The sequence below is a fragment of the Xiphias gladius genome, chromosome 11, assembly GCF_016859285.1.
Source record: "Xiphias gladius isolate SHS-SW01 ecotype Sanya breed wild chromosome 11, ASM1685928v1, whole genome shotgun sequence".
Lineage (NCBI taxonomy): Eukaryota > Metazoa > Chordata > Actinopteri > Istiophoriformes > Xiphiidae > Xiphias > Xiphias gladius.
Genome location: NC_053410.1, coordinates 7,540,181 through 7,560,757, shown reverse-complemented (window position 1 = coordinate 7,560,757; position 20,577 = coordinate 7,540,181). Strand labels below are relative to the sequence as shown.

The window sequence follows — 20,577 nt, the reverse complement described above, 5'->3', positions numbered from 1 at the left end:
AAATACTGTACATTAACACTTAAAATGTCCTCACAGCTGTATAAAACTACATTATAGTGTGTTATAAACCATGTATTAGACGTTTGTACTTTATAGCGCTTATCACTGCTGAACTGGGAGGTTAAAGTAAAATATTAAAACCATTAAAAACAACCATGACCTCGTCTTTCCATTTGTTAATAATACAGTTATAAATGTGGGTAAATCCATCAATAAATGTTCTCAGGTTCTGTCACTTTTAATGCCTACCATTATTAGCGTTAGTAAGCCTTTAATAAATGGATTTAGGTCAGTCAGTCAGTTTGTCTGCAGTCTTTTTCTAGAAACCAGTCTAGAAACCATTTTTTTTACAACCTGGCAACACAAAAGGTTGTCCTTTTTAATAGCTTATAATTGATATATAGAGCAAGAAGCATCAAATGCGGTAAATGATTTATTAATTACTAATTAAGACCGTAGTCACAACTAGTAGAGGAAAAATGAAATGTATACACTTGATTTTGCCACACATTACTGTCATGCTCTGCAGTATAAGGCAATTCCCTAAAACAATAAATAAGAGACTAGACAGAGGAGAAAAACGTCCCATCCACCAAATCTTATCAGAGGTATCTGATGACATAGCACAAGGTTAACTGCAGTTTAATATACTGTATGTCAAACACTGATTTATAATGGTGGTTAACCTGTTGACAAAGGCAGTGTTCGGGATTTCCTATAGTACAGGTTTAATGGTTTTAATTTTTTTTCTTGTTCATGCTATAAAAAATCATTAAGGCTTTCTAATAAGTCCACCTTCGTCAGGCGGCTTAGCTGTACCTCCTTGCTTTATTGGTGGGAGGATCAACATGAGTCACAGTGATTAATAACATTTAGAGATACTGTACAGTACATGTTTTTACAGTAGTAATAGTCTAATCTACTATTAGATTTATCAAGACGTTCTGTCTTGTTTGCAGGTTTACTTGTTGTTTCTGTTCTACAGCACCATTAAGCTAATGAGAATCGGATTCACAGTAGTAACCTGTAACTCACTTCAGGCTCCACTACAGGCTCCAGCCAGGTCAATGGTATCAGCCTGACAGTATACTGATTGTTGCAAAGAGGAACCGATAGCAGGTTATTGACGAAAAACAAGACGGTGTCACTGGGTCTGCCTGAGCATGCCATCCATTATTCACTAGATCAATCGTTTGGCAAATTAAAGGCATGAGGTTAAAAAGAAAATGCTCCTGGGATTTTACCAGGCCAGTGGAATATTTGTTTTTTTCTATATCTCCGTAAATAAGATCACCTCTAGGTGCTATAGATGAGTACCTAGGTTCATAAATACCGGAAATGTCATGACAGTTAGAAACTGTTCGTGTTCCTGATTCCTGAACAATATGCATCAGGTGTGGGTTACTACAGTTCAGAGTTCCATATAGTCAGAAACATTATATTTAGCCTAATCAAGTTGGGTAGGGTTTGATTTTACTGCCAGGGGTCTCGGGTCTGTGTGTCAATATACCGATATATGCGAATGGATCTGCGCGTACCCAGAATCAGCCCTGATCGTCCGGTACCTCATAATCACAAAGGAAGAAAATATTTAAGGAAGTCAGAAGTCTATGCGAGAAATGTGAGCTTTTTGAAATTGATTCACAGATATTCACAGGTGAGCATCGGAGCAACATTATCATTCACTTGGAGTCATATTTCTGGCAACCTGATGAATATAAATCCAATGTTGACTGTCTTTTGGGCTCTGTTTTTGGTCCCTACCATCCCCTGGTCAAAATATCTGTCTGTAACTTTTTCTGTCTGTTGTTCGCTGCTGAGCAAGTAGTGTGTATGGTGGGTTTTAAAAGCTTTTTTTTTTTTTAAAAAGCTGCAGCCGAAAAAACGATGCTATGACAGTGGTGAGAGTGAGCAAGAACGGTAAAGTTGTGGCCAGACAGAAAAAAAATGAGCTAAAACTCACTATAGGAGTTGGGGAGCTGTAGATTTGTGCGATCATTCTTTGTTACAGTCACATTGTTTTCACGCTGTCATTTGATATGAAAATATTGATTTTAGCCTCTTTAAATTGGTTAGAAAGTTGTCATGTTCTGTTTATTGCCTGTTTTTTTTTTTTTGACATTTTATAGATCAAATCAGGTGTTTCTGTAATGATGGGATAATACATATTACTGAAGTAGGAAGCCTTAAAATACAGACCATTGTTCAAAATATGTGAGCCGCCCTGAACAGGAATTGTGGTTGTCATCGTATTGAAGCTCAAGTTGAAAAGACCAGACTGTCAAAATGTTACCGAGAGGATTGTGTATCTGCAACAAATCCTCGGACTCAACAGAAAACGATCCAAAAACAGCTCAGCTTTCTCTGCAGGGAGAAACAGTTTGTAAAGTGCTACTATACAGAAAGAAAAAGGGAGGATTTTCAGCAAAAGGGAGGATTTTCAATAAGTCTTCTCACAAAAACATTTTTGTTACTATGATGCAGAACTGTTTTGTTAGAACAGTGCTGGAGGCCAGTTTGACTGAAAGGCTTCTCTGCTGTCGTCACGTTGATAAATTCAGATAGACGCAAGATACTACAGCACCACATCTGCATCTCACACCTTTGGTCACGTTTCCTCAAGAAATAAGTAACTTTGTATTGTGAAAAACTTTGAGCAGATCTGGGGCATGTCCTTCAACAACTGAGACATCAGTGGTGAATTATTATGTCATAATGCTCAGTGTAATTTGGTGAAGTGATATGCATGAGGAGTTGTGAAAAGTTCTCCAAAGGGTCTCAAAAGTCCAATTTATCAAACTATTAATAGTGAAATTTTGGATTTAATTGAAAGATTAAAGTGGATAAAAATCCTTCAAGGGCCATGATGAAGAAGTAGTGAGTCACTTGATGAATGCGTCTTATTCCTCACTTGAAGAACATGTTTCTTCATAAGTTGACTGTTTAGAGCATACTTTGGTGTAATTCTCTGAAGTTTTATAGATACAGGCCCCGGTTTCTTGAAATTACTTCAGCACACAGGACCACAAGTATGTAAAGAAAAATACTGAAATATTTATTAAACCAGTGCAGAAAACTCCTTTTGGTATTTGAAAAAGGAGAAATTACAATAAGTCTTAATCAATGCACATACTGTACTTTCTGAGATGCCCATTTAAATTCTTAACGTGTTCAGAGAAAACAACAAAACTTTTTTTTTTCCAATAAAAAGCGCTCAACTCACCTAAAATGGCCACCACCTCGTCGTCCTGAATGACCTCCAGTGATCCCGACACCACGAAACAGAGGCTGTCCACACTTTCGCCAGCGTGATAGATCAGGTCACCCGGAGCACAGTGGATTGTCTGAAACTCCATGGCCAGAGCTCTGAGACACCCATCACTGGCCAGCCGGAAAGCCGGGTGCTCTTTAAAAACCTTCCGGTTGAGGTGAACGCAAATATCTGCTCTCATGTCCTTCGGACAAATCTGCAACACCTGGAAACAAACAAGAGCAGACAGAAGAGCCGTAGATCAAAGGAAGGCTGACTTGTTTTTCACAAGATAACACTGAATTATACTTTCACTGATGAGACCCCACAATATTTTTGTCTTTTGAGATGGGCAGGTTTTTACATCAGGCGATCATAGAGCCATAAATTGCTGCCATTGCTCGACCGAGATTGGCTGATTACATGTTGGACCATGACAACCATAGCTCGCCGTCTTTCACAACATGTGACGCACGCATAGGTGATTGGTAATGTACCAGGGACCGACTTCATTGTGCCACGTGACAGCACCAACGACAAGTGTTTACATACGTAAACATGGTTTTATGTATTGAGGTGCGCGTGGAGCCATTCATCGTCACTCAGCAACGAAGGTTTACTTCTCATTCAACAGAAAGAGGGTATCTGGTCGGCTTTCATATACTCTGAAGAGGGTTACGTCGCAGCCGCAGGTGTGATTCGTTTAGTGTAAGGCTCCTCGTCAGAGGGTAAAGGGTTACCGGAAATTAAACCTAACATCATTTCTTTTTTAACTTTACCTTGTCAACAGCTATGCACAGAAAAGCGCCCTGTGCTCCTAGTCATCAATAGAATACGTCAAATACGTAGTCAACCTAGGCGAGAGAAGGCGAAACAATTCTGACATAATAGTCTTTTTTTTTTCATGGAAGCATTGAGCTGGATATAGCACCGCAGTGGTGTCTTGGCAGGTGGGTGTACTGCAGCTTGTGTGATGGGCTACGGGACAATAGCCACCCGCCCCGGTTGCCACTTTGTGGGGTTAGTTTCTGCCTTAAACCCGCAATAAGCGATTTTTTTGTTTTCTGGCCACCTGGGGGCAGCGAAAGCATTTTGAGTACTCAATCTTGACATATCACCCTTTAAATTGATACAGTGGATGTCCTAGCAAACATCTGCTTATTTATACATCCAGCGGTTATGGAGAAACATTATCATTCATAGGGAGTTGTGTTTCTAGCCAGCTGCAGAATTTAAGTCTGATATTCACTCTTTTTTAGCTCATGTTTTGGTTTCTACCAACTCCAGAGGGAAATATCCGGAGCTTTAGCTGCTAAATTCTCCACTATGTTCACCAGCTAGTCACTAACTTGTTCTGTCTGCTGTTTGGTGCTGAGCAGGGGATGTACAGTGGGTATCTAGAGATTTAAAAAAAAAAAAAAATCTTGGTCTGCTGCAAATATCATATATTTTTAGAATTTTGAAAAAACATTTTTTGTCATCTTCATTGAAGCTTTTCACAGTCATAAAGAGGAAATAAAAATGTTCAGAAAGTACATAGAAGAAGCTGTTGTGAAGTCTATCTGTGATATTTTTCTGTGGACACCTTTTTCCAATACATACGAGGAACTGAAATGTTTAAGAACAGTTATTTCAAATTTTTAATAAATAAAAAATTATAAACATTTCCGTTAAATGTATTTTGTGATTTAATATTATTATTTTTTAACATTATTCTATCTCATCAATGGTTGTTTTAGGTGAAATACAACCTAAATATTCAGTAAGCATGTTTTATTTTGTTTAATGAGCTTTCAAAATCATACACATGTACTCTGAAGTCTCCAATTATATCCTGCAGTATCTGCCTCCAAGTTTTTCAGAAGCCCCTGTTATTGTTCTCATAAAATTAATTGTCACTAAAAAATATATTTGTTTTCATACAACAGATGACAGATTTGGAGCTTCTTTCTTTTTCAGTAGCTTTGGGAAACATTTCTCTAAAAGTCGACTTATCTATCGAACGGACTGAATTTGTCCAGTATAAATTACGTTTGATGGTGGAGTTCTGCATAAAAGTCTCATGGAAGCTGCTGCCAGGTCAGAGTCCAGCTGCCTCTCTGCTGAGTGTCACCGAGTGGCAGCATGTTGTTCAAGTACACCTAATCAACAGGATGCCAGGCCGTTGCATGGCTCTGCCTTTAAAACAAATCTCTTTGAAGATGAATGTCAAGCAGAGAGGGATTATGTGCCATTTTTAGACCCTGTAGTGTGGCCTGAAGCCAGAAAAATAAACGATACATAGATGCAGTGCAAGCTCAATAAAGAGGAGACAGTAAATATCACTGTTTGATTTGGATTATAGATAAACCATTAATGCACAAGATTTTAAGGGAGAAAAGGGAGAAATTCTTGCCTTATTAGAAGTTAAGTCTCTAGTTTGCAGTGAAATAATAACACTTTTTTTTCTATGACTGGATTTTAGACAGGTGGATTTAAATGGGATGCAGTGATATGAATGCTTTCTGGCTTCAAATCAACCAGAGTGAACCAGTTCAATCTATCTGCTTCCTGCTTTAAATGCCTAATTTCCACACATCCAAATCATTTTAGCGTCATCTGAATTCGGTGGGGTGGCTGGTGGTAACTGCTGATCTCCGTCCGCGTTTGATGATAGGCTGCTACACAGAATAAACAGAGTTTTTACAAGGCAAATTAATGAAAAACATTTTATATATAGTGATGTTCAGTGGCATATGGTTGTTGTGGGAGGGGGGGCAACCAACAAACCAAACAACAACAACAACAAAAATTATTATATTATGTATTATATACAGTATATAATTCTATTGAGATACTATTTATATTACACAAATTATGCTGCATTTGTAAAAACGTTTAACAATCTCGCAATTAACACATTACGTCAAACCGGGTTATCATGCTTTCCATAATAATTGTGTAGGTCATAACACAAGAAAAACACCTAACCATAATACAACAAGACTAGGTAAAATCCTAGTATCTGGCAGTACAGCCCTAAATCTTTTTGCTTCTCTCCTACTGTGTGTTCACATATACAGAAATTTTAATGCAGCCGGATTCCCAATAAATCTGTTTCTATCCTCTTCTGAGGAGGTTAAAGAAAACCAGTAATCACACGTTATACAAGAGCCATTAAAGGTGACGCAGTCTGACGTACCTTTTCAGTGTCTATACCCCGTGACATGGACCAGGTGGAGGCAATGTAGTCCATAACTCTTTCACTCAAGCCCTTGGGAACCTGGTAGAGCTTGAGGAAGTCCCTAACGCTGTTAAGCATCTCATGGTAACGGTTCGTGTTGGCGTACATCTGCTGGAAGATGGTTGTCACATTACCAAAGATGGTGGCGTAAAGCAGGGCTGGGGAAAGAGAGAAGAGAAGATGAAAGGGGGAGATATTCAATTTTGGTAGAACTTAAAAAATCTGAAGCATCAAAAAAAAAGAGCATGTGTTGGCCTTGAACATGAACACTATGAGAGGTCGCAATTTGTGCTGTGAGAATGCAAACAATCATCCATGTATAGATCTGATACTGGACTGGTCTGGTCATGGCACTTGTTATAGGGATTCAGTGTATGTTTCAACAACACTTGTAAGGTCGATGATTTGTGTTTAATTTTTCAAGTACTTGTTTCTCAGATCACATTGTGGGTTTTGAAAGATTCATTATGGATAGATTCCTTTAGTGTCATTGCACAGAGTACAATGAAATTGGGTAGCAATCCGGATGGTGAAATCCAGATAACAGTTTTTTTTTTTTTAAATAGAAAAGAGTTCAAACTAAACTAAATTAAAGTGCAATAAAATATTAAATGTATATGTTTACTGTAAATTATAAAACAATACGATACGATAAGCAGCTGAGGGATTGGACTTCAGGATACTGCATAGTTGGAATGTGTACATACAAAAATGCAGTTGAAAAGTGATTAAAAAAAGGGTGTTCTGTGAATGTAACTGTATTAATGTAGTGCAGATAGTCAGAGAGGTCTCATACAGTCATTGTCACTGGTTGGCAGTGTTCAGTTCTCGTATGGCTCTGGGGTAGAGGCTGTTCTGTCGGTCTGGTTGTGATATGATGGACCTGAGGCGTTTACCAGAGGGCAGCAGGTCAAACAGGTGACGTCCAGGATGGAATGGGTGTTTCTGTATGTTGGCTGCTCTACTGAGGCAGCGAGAACTGAATAAGTCCTCCAAAGAGGGCAGTGAGCAGCCGACGATTCTCTGGGAGGTATTGATGACCCTTTGAAGGGCTCTCCTGTCCACAGCTGGCGTACCACGCAGAGATGCAGTACGTCAGCACACTCTCTATGGATGTGTGTACTCTTTCCACACAGTCCCTGTTGATGTATAATGGATCAGGGTCTGTGCTATTTTCCAGAAGTCTATTATGGGTTCCTTTTGTTTTTGAGGAGTTCAGGATGAGGTTATTCTCTGAACACCACGCTGCCATTCTTTGGACTTCATCCCTGTTTCGTCTCCTCCTGAGATAAATCCAACCACAGTTGTGTTGTCCATGAACTTGATGATGGTGTTGGTGGGCTGACTCCCACAGCCCTGGGGGAGTTAATCCAGGGTCACACTGCAGTAGATTTTAAAATTAAACACGAATATCTCTAATGCTGTGTCTATAAATACAAAACATCTCCAAGGATTTTCAGGATTTTCAAACACACAAAAATATCAAATACCTGGTTTACGAGGACATGAAAATCTCCAAAATTAAGTTTACAAGGATGTAAAAACCTCCAAAACTATGTTTACAAGGACATGAAAATTCCATGGTTGGGTTTAAAAAGAAAAACCCCTAAAGGTGGGCTAAGACTACAGGAGTTTTAAAATTGTAACCGATTTTTAAATCAGGCTGCATCACACACAAAAGGATAAACTTCACAGATGTTCTTCTCTTTAATCTCAAACATGCATGCACTGCAAAACCAAATTTCTCCTCCGATTGTCGTGAGGGGTGAATCGGGGTTAAACTGGATCAAAAATCCCTGTAGTCTGAGCCTGGCTTAAATCTGGCTTCACAAGGACATAAAAATCTCCAAAACTCGGTTTAGGAGGACAAAAATCCCCAAGACCAGGTTTAAAGGACATAAAAATCTCCTATACTGGGTTTAAATAGACTTAGCTCCATCTGAGTTTTGAAGGGCATAAATTTCCCAAGCTAGTACACAAAAATTTCCAAATGTTCCCTTATGACACTGGTGCTTGTTATACTGTATACACTACATCACATGAGGCATCAGACCAAATGTGCCTTAAGACTTAATATTGTTTTGTGTGGTTAGTGCTTAAATCAATCACGTCGGAAATGAAGTTACTACTCGTCTGTGCCTCCAAATACAATCTACAAGACTCCCGCCACAAGGGTAAAACTATAATTACAGCTCTTTATTGGGTATGTGGTTGTGTGTACGCATCCATTCCCATGCAGCTCCGTCCTTCTAAATAAGGATATTTTTCTTAGCTTGTCATGTGATAGAGGAGTTAAAGAAAAGGAAAATAAAGAATATAGCAGTGCATCTTTGAGATGGTTGGGTGGTTGAACTGGTGCAACAGCTGGCATATGTGTGTGGATCAAAGCAATCAGATGTCTGCTCTGTGTGAGTAGTGTTCTCTTGGCAATGGAGCCCTAATTAGCCCTGCTAGAAGGGATGGAGAGGAAACATGCCAGCCACACATTTCAATTATCCTCGGATGACGACAGTAACCTGTGCATGCGTTTGTGTGTGTTTGTTTATTTCACGGCGCACAATCTTGAATCAAAGTGTTGAAATCTGCACAGGGAATAATACTAATTAAAAAGCGCTCAAAACTCCCAAAAGGCGAGGATAACCACAACTTTCATCCTTTCATCACCATCGCTCACTTGTACGACTACGTTATCAAGCGTTACAGTATTGTCTGATTTTATCACCTAAACACAAAGAATATGTTCTTGTTTGCTGCATATTCTCAGAGCGGCAACATTTGCAGGCATCAAAAATCAGCAAATTAACAGACCAAGAACGGTTTTAAAAAGGTCTGAGCCTATTAAATTTCAGATGATTTGACGATCGCTTCCTTTTGAAGTTGCCAAGCTTTTGGGATGACTGCTACTTCGAGCTTGAGCAGAGATGCCAACTGTCACTTCTATGATAAGCAGAAAATGCTGTAACAAAGGAAACTCAGTCTGTCCCTGTGGAGTGGAGCTTCATCTCGTCCCCAACATTGCTCTTTACTCGCCGACGTGCGCAACTTTGTCGCAGTGTTGCTCGGCATCCAACAGCTGGCTTGTTTGAAGGTACTTAAAAGACAGTTGTCAGAAACTCAAGCCCCAGGCCAACAGTTGCTATAGAAACAGGACATATGTACAGTGCCCCCCCCCTTCCCCATGCCATCCCCCAATCCCTCGTCACACTGCGATCTTCTACTGCCAGCACCGATCCAGTGCTGATGGTAAAAATAGAACAGTATCCGTGCATCCATATTTCATAGACAACAGCCATGGACTACAGTAGATTGCATCTACAAATGAATGCTCCTGAGGCTGTCTGGTTTTTAGATATTTACGCGTTAAGATGATTTGTATCTCACGATGAGAAATGTAACCAGACCCAAGGCAGATGATGTTGCCAGCTCCCCTGAGAGTGTCCCGAGAGCGCAGTCGTAAACATGAACACCCAAAAGGTAGAGGGAAGGGGGTACAATCATCCTTTCGTCTCAGGGTTGTGATTTTGGCTGAAAAAAGTACAACAGAGGTGAGGAGTGATTGCAGAGGGAGCGCTGTGCTAAATGGATCTGGCAGTGTCGGTTATTGCTAGAAGGTGTTGCTCTCCGTGTGCAGTCACACATAATGGCACCGCACTGTACAATGTATTATGAGATGCACAAGCAGAAGATACCTTATAAATGTTTAATATTGAGATGTGGAGAGAAGGGCATGCTGTGAAAATGTGCCTTCTTTTTAAAGAAATAGATGCTTTGTTAGTTAATGAAGGCAGGTGTCTCACCTAAACTATAATTTAGTCATTGTTTTTTACTTCTACAGCAAAACTGGCTAATTCTGTGTGTTGGTTAACCACAGCAGGCAACATAAATAGACATTGTTTATACTGTTTTACCAATGGTTTTCAGATATTAATGTATTTGATGTCTGTTTTGTTTCAATTTATGACTCATATACATTTCCCTTTTTAAATTCACAACATGTAACTCATATCAAAATGCAGTCGCATTCACATTCCCCTCTTTATGTACTCATTAAAAAAAAAAAAGTAATTAGTTTCAGTATGTAAACATACTGTATTGAAATTCCAATCTCCCATTTTAAAATGGTATTTTCACAATGTGTACCATTGCAGGTGAAAATGTTAATAAAACAGTGCCCAAGAAGCACCTGTGCTTTGAGCCTGAATGCTGTTGCACTGTTGAGACCACAGGCCCATGATAGTGTACATTAAATAAAAACTGCAGTCGGTTGTACTGGCACTGAATTATATTCAACCTAGGCAAATTATTCTAGGTAACAGAAGGGTTAGAAAAACTGCTCAGCTAATCGAGTTCTATTTTCTGGTCTTCAATGGCTCTATCCATAATTCATTTATTCACCTACCTCAGTGAACTGTGGTTTTAAAGAGCACAGTTAAACTTCTCATGTATCATGCATTTGCTAAATTATAGTGAAGCAATTACGCCTGCACTCACATCCAATCATCATCATGGCCACGGCAAAGATTTTCTCTCCGTCTGTCGTCGGGGCGATGTTCCCGAAGCCGATGCTCGTCAAGCTGGTCATGGTGAAGTACAGGGAGGTGATGTAGACAGAGTCCTTGTTCGGCCCGCCCTCCCACTTCCCCGAGCCGCTGGCGTTGAAGCGGTACGGCGTGCCCACCGTCTCAGCCAGGATGTAGAGCCAGCTGTCCATGCGGACGATGTTGGTCTCTTCATCAATAACTTCGTAATCACCGATACTGTACCTGGAGTGTAAACAAGCAGTTACGTATTAGACACTGCGTTTTCACACTACTAGGCCACTAATTGTATTTCTGTTAAAGAGATGAATTTATCAGCACAGTTGTTTATCACAGCAGTTGTAGTGAGGAGCTGAAACTGTGCGGCACACTTTGTAAGTTTAAATCAAGACTAAGAGTCTACAACCATGCTAGTAGCTTTATGAGTCTTTACTCACAAGTAACTCACGACTTAAATGCTGCGTCAGGATGCTAACATGGCTGGTGGGAAAGTCATTAGCTTTGTAGGTGTTTGGTCATAAATCAAAGTACCGGACAAAATGAAAGTTCGACCTGATGATTCCGCGAGACAGAAGGTCAGAGGATCACCAAAGTCAGTAGGATTCATCCTCTGGGAACCATGAATGTCTGTACAAAATCTGGCACCAGTTGGGCACCAGTAAGTGTTGATTGGTATTTCACAGGATAAGTGAAAACTTTGAACTGATGGTGGCGCTAGAGGAAAGGTCGGTCCGTTTGTTTTTGGGGTTTTTTTTTTTTCCCTTTCTTTTCTCCTAAATTGTTTGTGTAATTATTTCCAGACAAAAAAAGAGGTTGGTTATTTATGAAACCTCTGAGTTAGCTCCTAGGAGAAAACTTTGGAAATGGAAAAAAAAGCCTTCAGAATACAAATTTTGTGACTCTGGTGATACAGCAAAAACCAAAAATATCTGCTGTGAAATGCAGCAGTCCAGCCTTTTTTGCTTCTGACCCCTCATGACAGGATTTATGTCTCTCAACTGTAAGCAGTTTTCCCCCTCACCACACTGTTTTGTTTGAATCATTTTTAGAGGCCTGATGAGGTAAAATTCGACAGTATTTCACAAGAGAAAAGAAAAAAATGAGAGAAAATCCAAAAATTAACAAAATTTTGTATAAAAGGATTTTGATTTTCTTATTATTACCCTGGTGAGTATCTAATACGACAGCCACCTCCATTGTTTCCAATGTAAACACAATGGCAGTGGCAAGGTTAAAGGGAGGCTGCTGCTGTGGTGAGCGGGCATGGCTATTTGCTGCAGTTGTCTGAGTTGATGATGGTCCAACTTTTCTCAAGTCAACAGCAGAACTTGGCGCGTGACCATGGCAACCACAGAAACCACACTGAGGGAAGCGATAAAGGAGTTTTTTATTTTTTTTTATTGGTACATGAGTGTGGTTTTGGATCAACACCAGCTTCATTCATTCAATTTTGATTATACTGCCTGGGCCAATATACATGGTCTATGATACTGGTTAGAGGCTCTTGTGGGGTCCTGGCTCCCAGTTTGTGAACCAGAAGTATAACATATTTGAAATCTTGCATATTAACATACGTTATTTGAAATTTTGCAGATATAATAATGGATATAATGTCATAGTTGATGTCTCCTTTTGATTATGAATATATTACTGGAAGATGTCTTGTAATGCTATTACAGATGGGTCAAGTGTTTGTGAGTATGTGTATACTGTAAATGGCTATTTTGTAGAACTGGGAATACTTCATTATATAAACATGAAAGGAAATCTGAGAAGGAAAAACTACAAAAAACTATACAACATATTTTCCATATCTTTATGTTTGCAGGACATTCAGTTGTCGTGATGGCATCTGCGACACACTGTGTGTGTGTGTGTGTGTGTGTGTGTGTGTGTGTTCAGACATTCTCATAAGCATCAAGCACAACACATGATGTAAAGTTAATGCTTCCACCACACACGCCCCCTGTAGAGTAGCTGATCTGATTAGACTTTGGAGGCCCTTGCTCCATAAATTTGCATATTAATTAGGAAAAACTAATTCTCTTGAAACCACTAAAACTCTTTCTGGCTTTATGATGCAAAAAACATACAATTTTAATGCGTGAAAACAAGTATGTTGACAAAAAATAGCTTCTAATTAATGCATTAATTTGCTCCATCAACGGCCTCATTACATTACCTGGCTCTGCTATTAATGTATCGCAGTGATGGCAGAACATAGCAGTCTAGCAGAATGTGTTATGTAATTTAGATGCACAAGTACTGTAACTCCAACCTACATTGTCAGATGCTTTTCTGTTTTTATTCCTTTTTTAACAATTGTATGACTGCGAATGAGAAATCCTGATTGGGATACGTATTCTGTATATAATTTATTACACTTGTATGCAAGAATGGGAAAAGTGGTGCGAATAGGTGGAGAATGTTTCAGTTGGTGAGTTGTTGGAAAGTTACCAAGTGAAAGGAAATAATGAATAAATAAACAGTAAATGTCATGAACATACCAAATGCAGGCCAGCCAGTGGGCAGCCAGTCCAAAAACACACACCAGCAGGACCAGTACAGCCGCTCCGTACTCGATGTAGTGATCCAGCTTACGGGCAACCCGACCCAGACGGAGAAGCCGGACCACCTTAAGTGAGCTGAACAGACTGCTGATCCCCTAAAAAAAAAAAAAAAAAAAAAAAGAAAGAGGAGAAAAACAGAAAGAGAGGTAGACATCAGTAACAATATTTATAGAAGGCAAAACATTTTTTATTTATTTTAGTTAAATACTTGAAGTTTTGCTTTAAGTTTGTGATTTAAAGTAAAACACCTGAAAGTGATAATAATAACACCAAGATAGTGCCGCTCTAATAAAATGGCCGGACGTTACTTTAAGACCCCCTATTTAGCATTTATAAGCACTATATTAACCTTTACAAACTATAATGTAGTTGTATACAGCTATGAGGACATTTATATATCCTTATTAATTCAATTACTTTTCAGCAATTATAAATTCTCCTTTGTAGACATATTTTATGTACAATTACAGCTGTGTTTTACTAATTTATCATTCATTACGTTTATACACCAGCGACCACTTATGGGTGCCCACAGGAGTTATAGTTGTTGACAGATACATTAATAAACACTTATATCTGCTTACGACTACATTATACTGTGTTATAAACCATTTATTAATGTCTATGTACCACTTACAAATGCGAAGTAGGGAGTGTTGAAGTAAAGTGTAGCCTAATACACTATTGCTGTATATATTTAGAGTATGGTCCTACTTTTTGTTATTAATATGAATATTTTTATTATTCTGTGTCCTTTTGCTTTTTTTGTTTTGCAGTTTCCTATTGGGATTGATATACACTGTACAAGAAATATGATACGTGGGGTTGTTTTTGTTGTTTACTATATATAATTCATCTATAACTTCAGATTTAGCAAACCTCAGTAAAAGGTTACATCCGTTAAATAACAAGAATCTGCCTCACTCTCAATAATATTTTTATCATATAAAAGTAGCAATTTTACCCACTCAGAACATAAAGTATGATGGAGTGATTTACTCCTGTGTTTGCTCCAGGTCTCACTTCCACATTAAATATTCAAATATAAAAAAATCTATGCCTCATTACATCAGAAAGCTATGAAAGTAAAGCAAATACTTTACATTTTATACATTTATAGAATGTATAAAAGACAGGGAAAAACACAAGATTCAAAGTGTTAAAATGCCGTTTACTGAGTTGATTTAAAAAACATTCCTGTGCAATGTGATGAAATTTAACAACTTCCGCCCGACATATGCCTGCATCCTCGGCCCAGGCCATATACTTCCACACCTGGGCTGATTCTAGCTGTTATCTTCCAGTGCTGGCCAACAGCAAGGAATATTTTCTGTGCGTACGCCAGAATTGGTCCAGATATGGAACTAGCATCTGACAGTCAGGCTGTATGTGGGCCGGACTTGGGCCGAGGAACCGGGCATACATTGAGCCTGAGGAAACACAAATACGCGGCCCAAGTACTCCCCAGAATAATTTTGCCATCTGGGCAGCAACTAAATGTCTACTCAGCTTAACTGTACATTGAAAAGACCCACTCAGTAATTCACACAGACAACTGCAATCCCATCAGTCTGCTTTGCACTTCGGTGGTATTCTGTGCATCTGTGTGTGTGTGTGTGTGTGTGTGTTGGGAGTAGTATCGATTTTGCTAATGTTCTGCGGTCTGCAATACGAGTACAACGCTGTCACTTGATCTGATCTACTTGCCTGCCAGACACCTCTGCTTCTCCACGATCACTTAACAGACCTGAGTTTCAAAACAATTTAATTATCATTGCAGTTGTGCTATAGATTTCTGCTGCAAACTCTACAAAAGTAAGTTGGGACAAAAGTTCACCAGTGAATAGATTTTTTTAAAAGAATAGTTTGAAATTTTGGGAAATATTCTTCAATGCCTTTTAGCTAAATGTGAAGCTAGAGCCAGCAGCATTAGCATAGCTTAGCATAACACCTGGAAACAGAGGGAAACAGTTAGCCCAGTTCACAGATACCGGCACTTCTAACTCATCAACTAAGACAGTGTATTTTATTTTTTTAATCAGTAAGCAAACAGAAATGAAAATAAAGAACAACAATTTTCTGGTTTTACAAAAACATTCCACCTACTAAATGTACATTGACAAGATCATTTAGTCAGCTGCTGTTTCTAAGGTCAAAAATGAACCTTCAATCCAAATATTCAGTTTAATTTGTTATCAAATTACTGTGGAAGTAGGTGTTGCAATTTTCGAATACCTCTGAGTTTGGAAAGGAGATTTTCATGTATTTTAAAGTTAACCTTTAACCTTCTTAAAAGTTTCTTGAAAAATAAATTCTATCTTGTCAGAGTAGCAAAGGCTGAACAGCATTCAGTCCGTTAGATATTATTAGCAAACTTTTATTATTTTAGGTTTATGCAAGCACCAAAAAAAAAATAAAATAAAAAAAATCAACGTCAAAATGTAAAGTTTTACTTTTCCTAACCACAAATCCAAAAGGGTGCTAAGGCTGTAGCATCTTAAAAATCACTTCTTAAAACTCACTTTTATCAGATAGTCTTAAACTATGTCTCTATTCCTGTTTTGGTCCGTTTTGCTGTTATGTTCTCTGTAGTACTTTGAATTCCTCTTGATATCTAATTTATACAGCCTTTTTACTGTTTATGCTGTTGATTTTTAATGTTAAGTAATTTGTAACCCTGTTACCGGTCTATAGGTCTTTCTGGAGTGCAAGAACTTCGTGGTAACTATTTCATGCTTTATAAGCTCGACATGTCCTACAATGTCCAAATTTAAAACATCAAAATGAAAAGGCATGAATTTCAGCTTCTGACACCCAATTAGGCCTAGTTAGCCAAACAGGAGAATCAAGAAAATATGCTGTCAATGGTGGCTAGTAGAAATACACAGCACGCTGTGTTCAAAACTCCCTTTATTAAAATCATATTTTCAATGCCAGGACTTATATTTTGACATTTTGACTGTGTCACATTGCTGCAATCTATTAGTAACAAAACAGATGTTACTGCTGACTGAATCAGCTCCCATGAAGATTTAATGACACTGTTGTCCATTCTCAAATTGTAGAACATAATCTGATGTTGTTTGTCTCCTGGCAATGAAAAGCTTTAGCAGGAAAAAAAAAAAAAAAATACAAGGAGCACAAATCTTAACTTGCTTTCTGTGAAATTTATTTCATGCATTGATGCTTCTGTTGTCGTACTCTCATAGCGCACTACAGCTGAAATGTTGGTGCGAGAATAAATGTCACAGGAAATGTGGAGCATGTGTAAATGTTGTTGTTAGGGCCTGATGGAAATTTTATGTGACATGTTTGTCAAGTGTGCATGTGTGTCTACAGGTTAAAAAAAAACCAAAAACCAAAAAAAAAAAAAACACAGAATTGTTCATCATCATATTCTGATCAAACTGAAGCCTACTTGAGTGACAGCTCGGTGGTTCCAATTCTTCCCATCACGTCCCATGCATGAACACAGGCAGAAGAGGAAGGGGGGCCATGCAAACAGAACGGAGGGATGTGAAAGAAGAAAAACAAAAACGAAGCACAAATAAGAGAGAAGACACTTGATCAGTGGTAAGCGATGAATAAACACATGAGAAAAATCAATATTCAATAAAGGTTTTAAAATAAAATGAAACATAAAAGCAACCTTCTCTGTGTTTGTAAAGCATGTGCAGTTAAGACCAAAGCATGCACTGAAAGCTCAGCGTTTTGCTGAAACACTTGGACGACGACACAAAGTAGTTCATCTGTTGTTGTTTTGGGTTATCAGTCCTTAGAAACTGAATTGACACAATGGCTATGAGTTTCAGTCAGTCTCAAGGTGACGTATAGCACTTTAAGATTGCCAAGAATAACCTTGAGAGCTGCTCCGTGTTAACGATCTTTCCTTCCCTATTTGGAAACCTGTTGGGGAAAACAGCCATCAAAGTTATTCATGTCAGTCGTTAAGGTCCGTAGCAGCAGCAAGATGTTTTGCTGCCAGTTTAATAACATGGGCAATTGTTTACTAGCCCTCATTTACCCTTGCAATGGATTGCCTCAAAGCAATTTGGAGCAAATTGGAGTCACTGAGTTGTTGCAGAGACACACTGGAAGACGATGCTGGAGGTGGACCGTCACAGCTTTGATGTCGGCTTACAGGCCATGTTTGGGTAACCGTATCATAGCCTAAATGTACACTTGAACCTCACAGTAAATATAAAGCAAAAGTATGAAGCTGTACTGTAAAGTGGATGGTTCCAACTAACAATTATTTTCACTATTGCTGACTCTTTTTTCAATTAATTGATTACTGTTAAGTTGATAAATGTAAGAAAATAGTGGAAAACGTCACACAAAGCTTTGCGAACCAATGAATTCTTGATCTGGAAAATTAATCAACCACTTTGATAACTGATTAGGCATTTGTTAATTACCTAAATTGTGTGGGCTGTAACAAACCATGATTTTCATTATCAATTAATCTGCCCATTACTTTCTTTGTTACAGATAACCAGAACAGTTTTTCTATGTTTTGTTTGGGTCGTGTAAAACGATGCACATGCACTACACATACTTGCCAATGGTTTTAAACAATTCAACTGATCTGCTGGTTGTGGTAACACAAGACTGCATGCCAGTAAACATGGGTGTAAACAATGCATGTTTCAATGTTACAAAAAAAATCGGATTTGCACGTTTTATGAGAATGGAAATGCATTCGTTATGTTTGTTAATCCTCAAGGATACACAAGATGCTTTTGGGTGAGTAACACTTGATGTAAACGTAACTTTCATTTGTTTAAAGAAAACTCCATAGGAATTCTAAGTAAAAAAATCATTTGGTTTACACAAAAACAGAAAAAACAGAAGAGTAAAAATCCACGACAGTTTCCATGAGCTGAAATTTAAATCTTTAAATGGTTTGTTTTGTCCAACCAACAGTCAAAGGATGTGCAGTTTACTCTCAAACAAGGCTAAGGAAATCGTTTATCTAAATTGTTGCCAATTAATTAACCAATTTCAGATTTCATTCTTGTGCTTTTAACAGTTTTTGTACCACACCAAACATAAGCTATACAGGCAATATTTGGTGTTATTAAATTCATTTCTGGTTTTGATTTTTTTTTCCGTGACAATGCTAAAAAGATCAAATAACACCAACATTAATCTTTAAATCACAAAAGGCTATTGGGTTTCCCTTCTGCTGACCCCTGTGTGCTTTGGCTCCAGCCACTTGAACTCGTCAGCGTTTCGGATGCTGAAGCGTTGAAAGACTAGAAAGGGCCAAAATGCTGGACCTGCAAATACAACTCAGTGCTCGCTGCCCTTTAACAAGCTTCTTTTTTAAAGCATTATCACAACATTTCATACTACCTCACACTGTACGTGCTACCCGACAGCCCGAGAGCCAACGTGTGACACACTGCTCCATTAAATGCTATCACAGCATTTTACACAGCCACGTCGCCACAACAACACACACACATATCAAGAGACGTGTCATATTTAAGCACACACGAGCACACACACAAACACACACAATGATGCATTGTTATAATGAAAACCGGCAAGTGCAGGACCCAGACGCTCCATATAATCAATGTGTGTGTTTGTGTGTCGGAAGAAAAAACAAAAAACAAAACAGCGATCTCCAGAAGACTTGGATTTGGAACAGATTTAGAAGCTGCGTCTGCACTGTTAAGATATTTTCAATATAGATTTCATCAGCAAACACACACACACACACACACACACACACACACACACACACACACACACACACACACACACACACACATGCGCGCTCTTTATAGTTTTTGGTTCCCATCAATGAAATAAATGCAGCTAAGCAATATTATGTAATAACAGAACCACCAAAAACAAGCTGTTTTTCTTCCACTGTGTAAAAGAAAACTGAGGACTGGCCAAAGAGACAGACAGACTTTCAATAAACCTTCAAACACCAGCACACAGTCTAATTTATTCACATACATAAGTAGATGGTCAAGCTGTTAAAAGTGTCCAACTCAAAATGCTTGTTTGGTAAAATAAAACACCTTAGTTTGAATCACAGCACATACTCCAGTGATTTAGTGCTTTTGTCAGCTGTCATTAGGTGTTAATGGTTTTAGGGCATCAGTGATACAGTGGAGAATTGAAGAGTGCCTCAGTTTAATAATGTAACGCTCCTTCCCCAATTAAAATGTGCCAATTATCTCAAGATCCTGTGACGGTTCTCCAGCAACACTTCTCATTATAGTTGAACATGTATAAATTCACAAACAAACATATTATTATGCGGCTCATTCAAACTCATGTTTTCACTGTCACTATGCAAAACAACAACCAGTGAGGGATCTAGTGAAGGATGTAGCCTACATCAGGATCTGATGTAGGCTACAGTGATTATTAAATGTGGTCGAGTGCCTGCATGGAAGCCTAATACTCTGTCTGTCACCTTAGAATTTATTGCCTCTACGACTTTAATTCAATTTAGAAAAGCTTTAAAAAAAAAAAAAAAGCTGAGCAGACAGAGCAAAAGTACAAATTTTCCAGTTTGTTAGAAGTAAGATAAAACCATTTTTTACTATGATTATAAAAAACAACCGCTATTTGCCACACCAGTACTGGGCTTTTGAAGCTAATACTGATATTGATATTTGAGTTGAATAAATCCAAGAGCAATATATTGACGGATGTTACTTTCATTATGTACTTTTTTTAAATACATAAAAACAAAATAATTATTTCTGCCTCCAGTAGTTCACTAACCAATACCTGTTGAGTGGTTACTTGTCGGTCAGAAATGATTATGACTAAACAAATCCTTTGAAAACGTCATGAGTGTGCAGTAAGTGCTGTGACCAATGACTATTTTCATTCAAAACCATATAGCAATATATATATAAATAAACTTTATATATATTTTATATATATTAGTTGATTTAATGTCATTTCAGCTCTTACAATCATCAAATAATCTATTATCGATTATTATCTCGATTAATAATT

General features: G+C 38.2%; 1 protein-coding gene across 2 annotated transcripts in view; it reads right to left on the bottom strand.

Annotated features, from left to right (window-relative positions):
* kcnh1a (potassium voltage-gated channel, subfamily H (eag-related), member 1a) overlaps positions 1-20,577 on the bottom strand; it is a 43,930-nt gene that overhangs the window by 7,054 nt on the left and 16,299 nt on the right. For both annotated transcript variants that reach the window (XM_040139316.1, XM_040139317.1), the window contains 4 exons: positions 13,519-13,676; positions 10,965-11,236; positions 6,432-6,631; positions 3,224-3,476 (listed from right to left, as the gene is read on the bottom strand). In XM_040139316.1, coding sequence (XP_039995250.1) covers positions 3,224-3,476; positions 6,432-6,631; positions 10,965-11,236; positions 13,519-13,676 — 883 coding nt within the window. The remainder of the gene's footprint in view (positions 1-3,223; positions 3,477-6,431; positions 6,632-10,964; positions 11,237-13,518; positions 13,677-20,577) is intronic.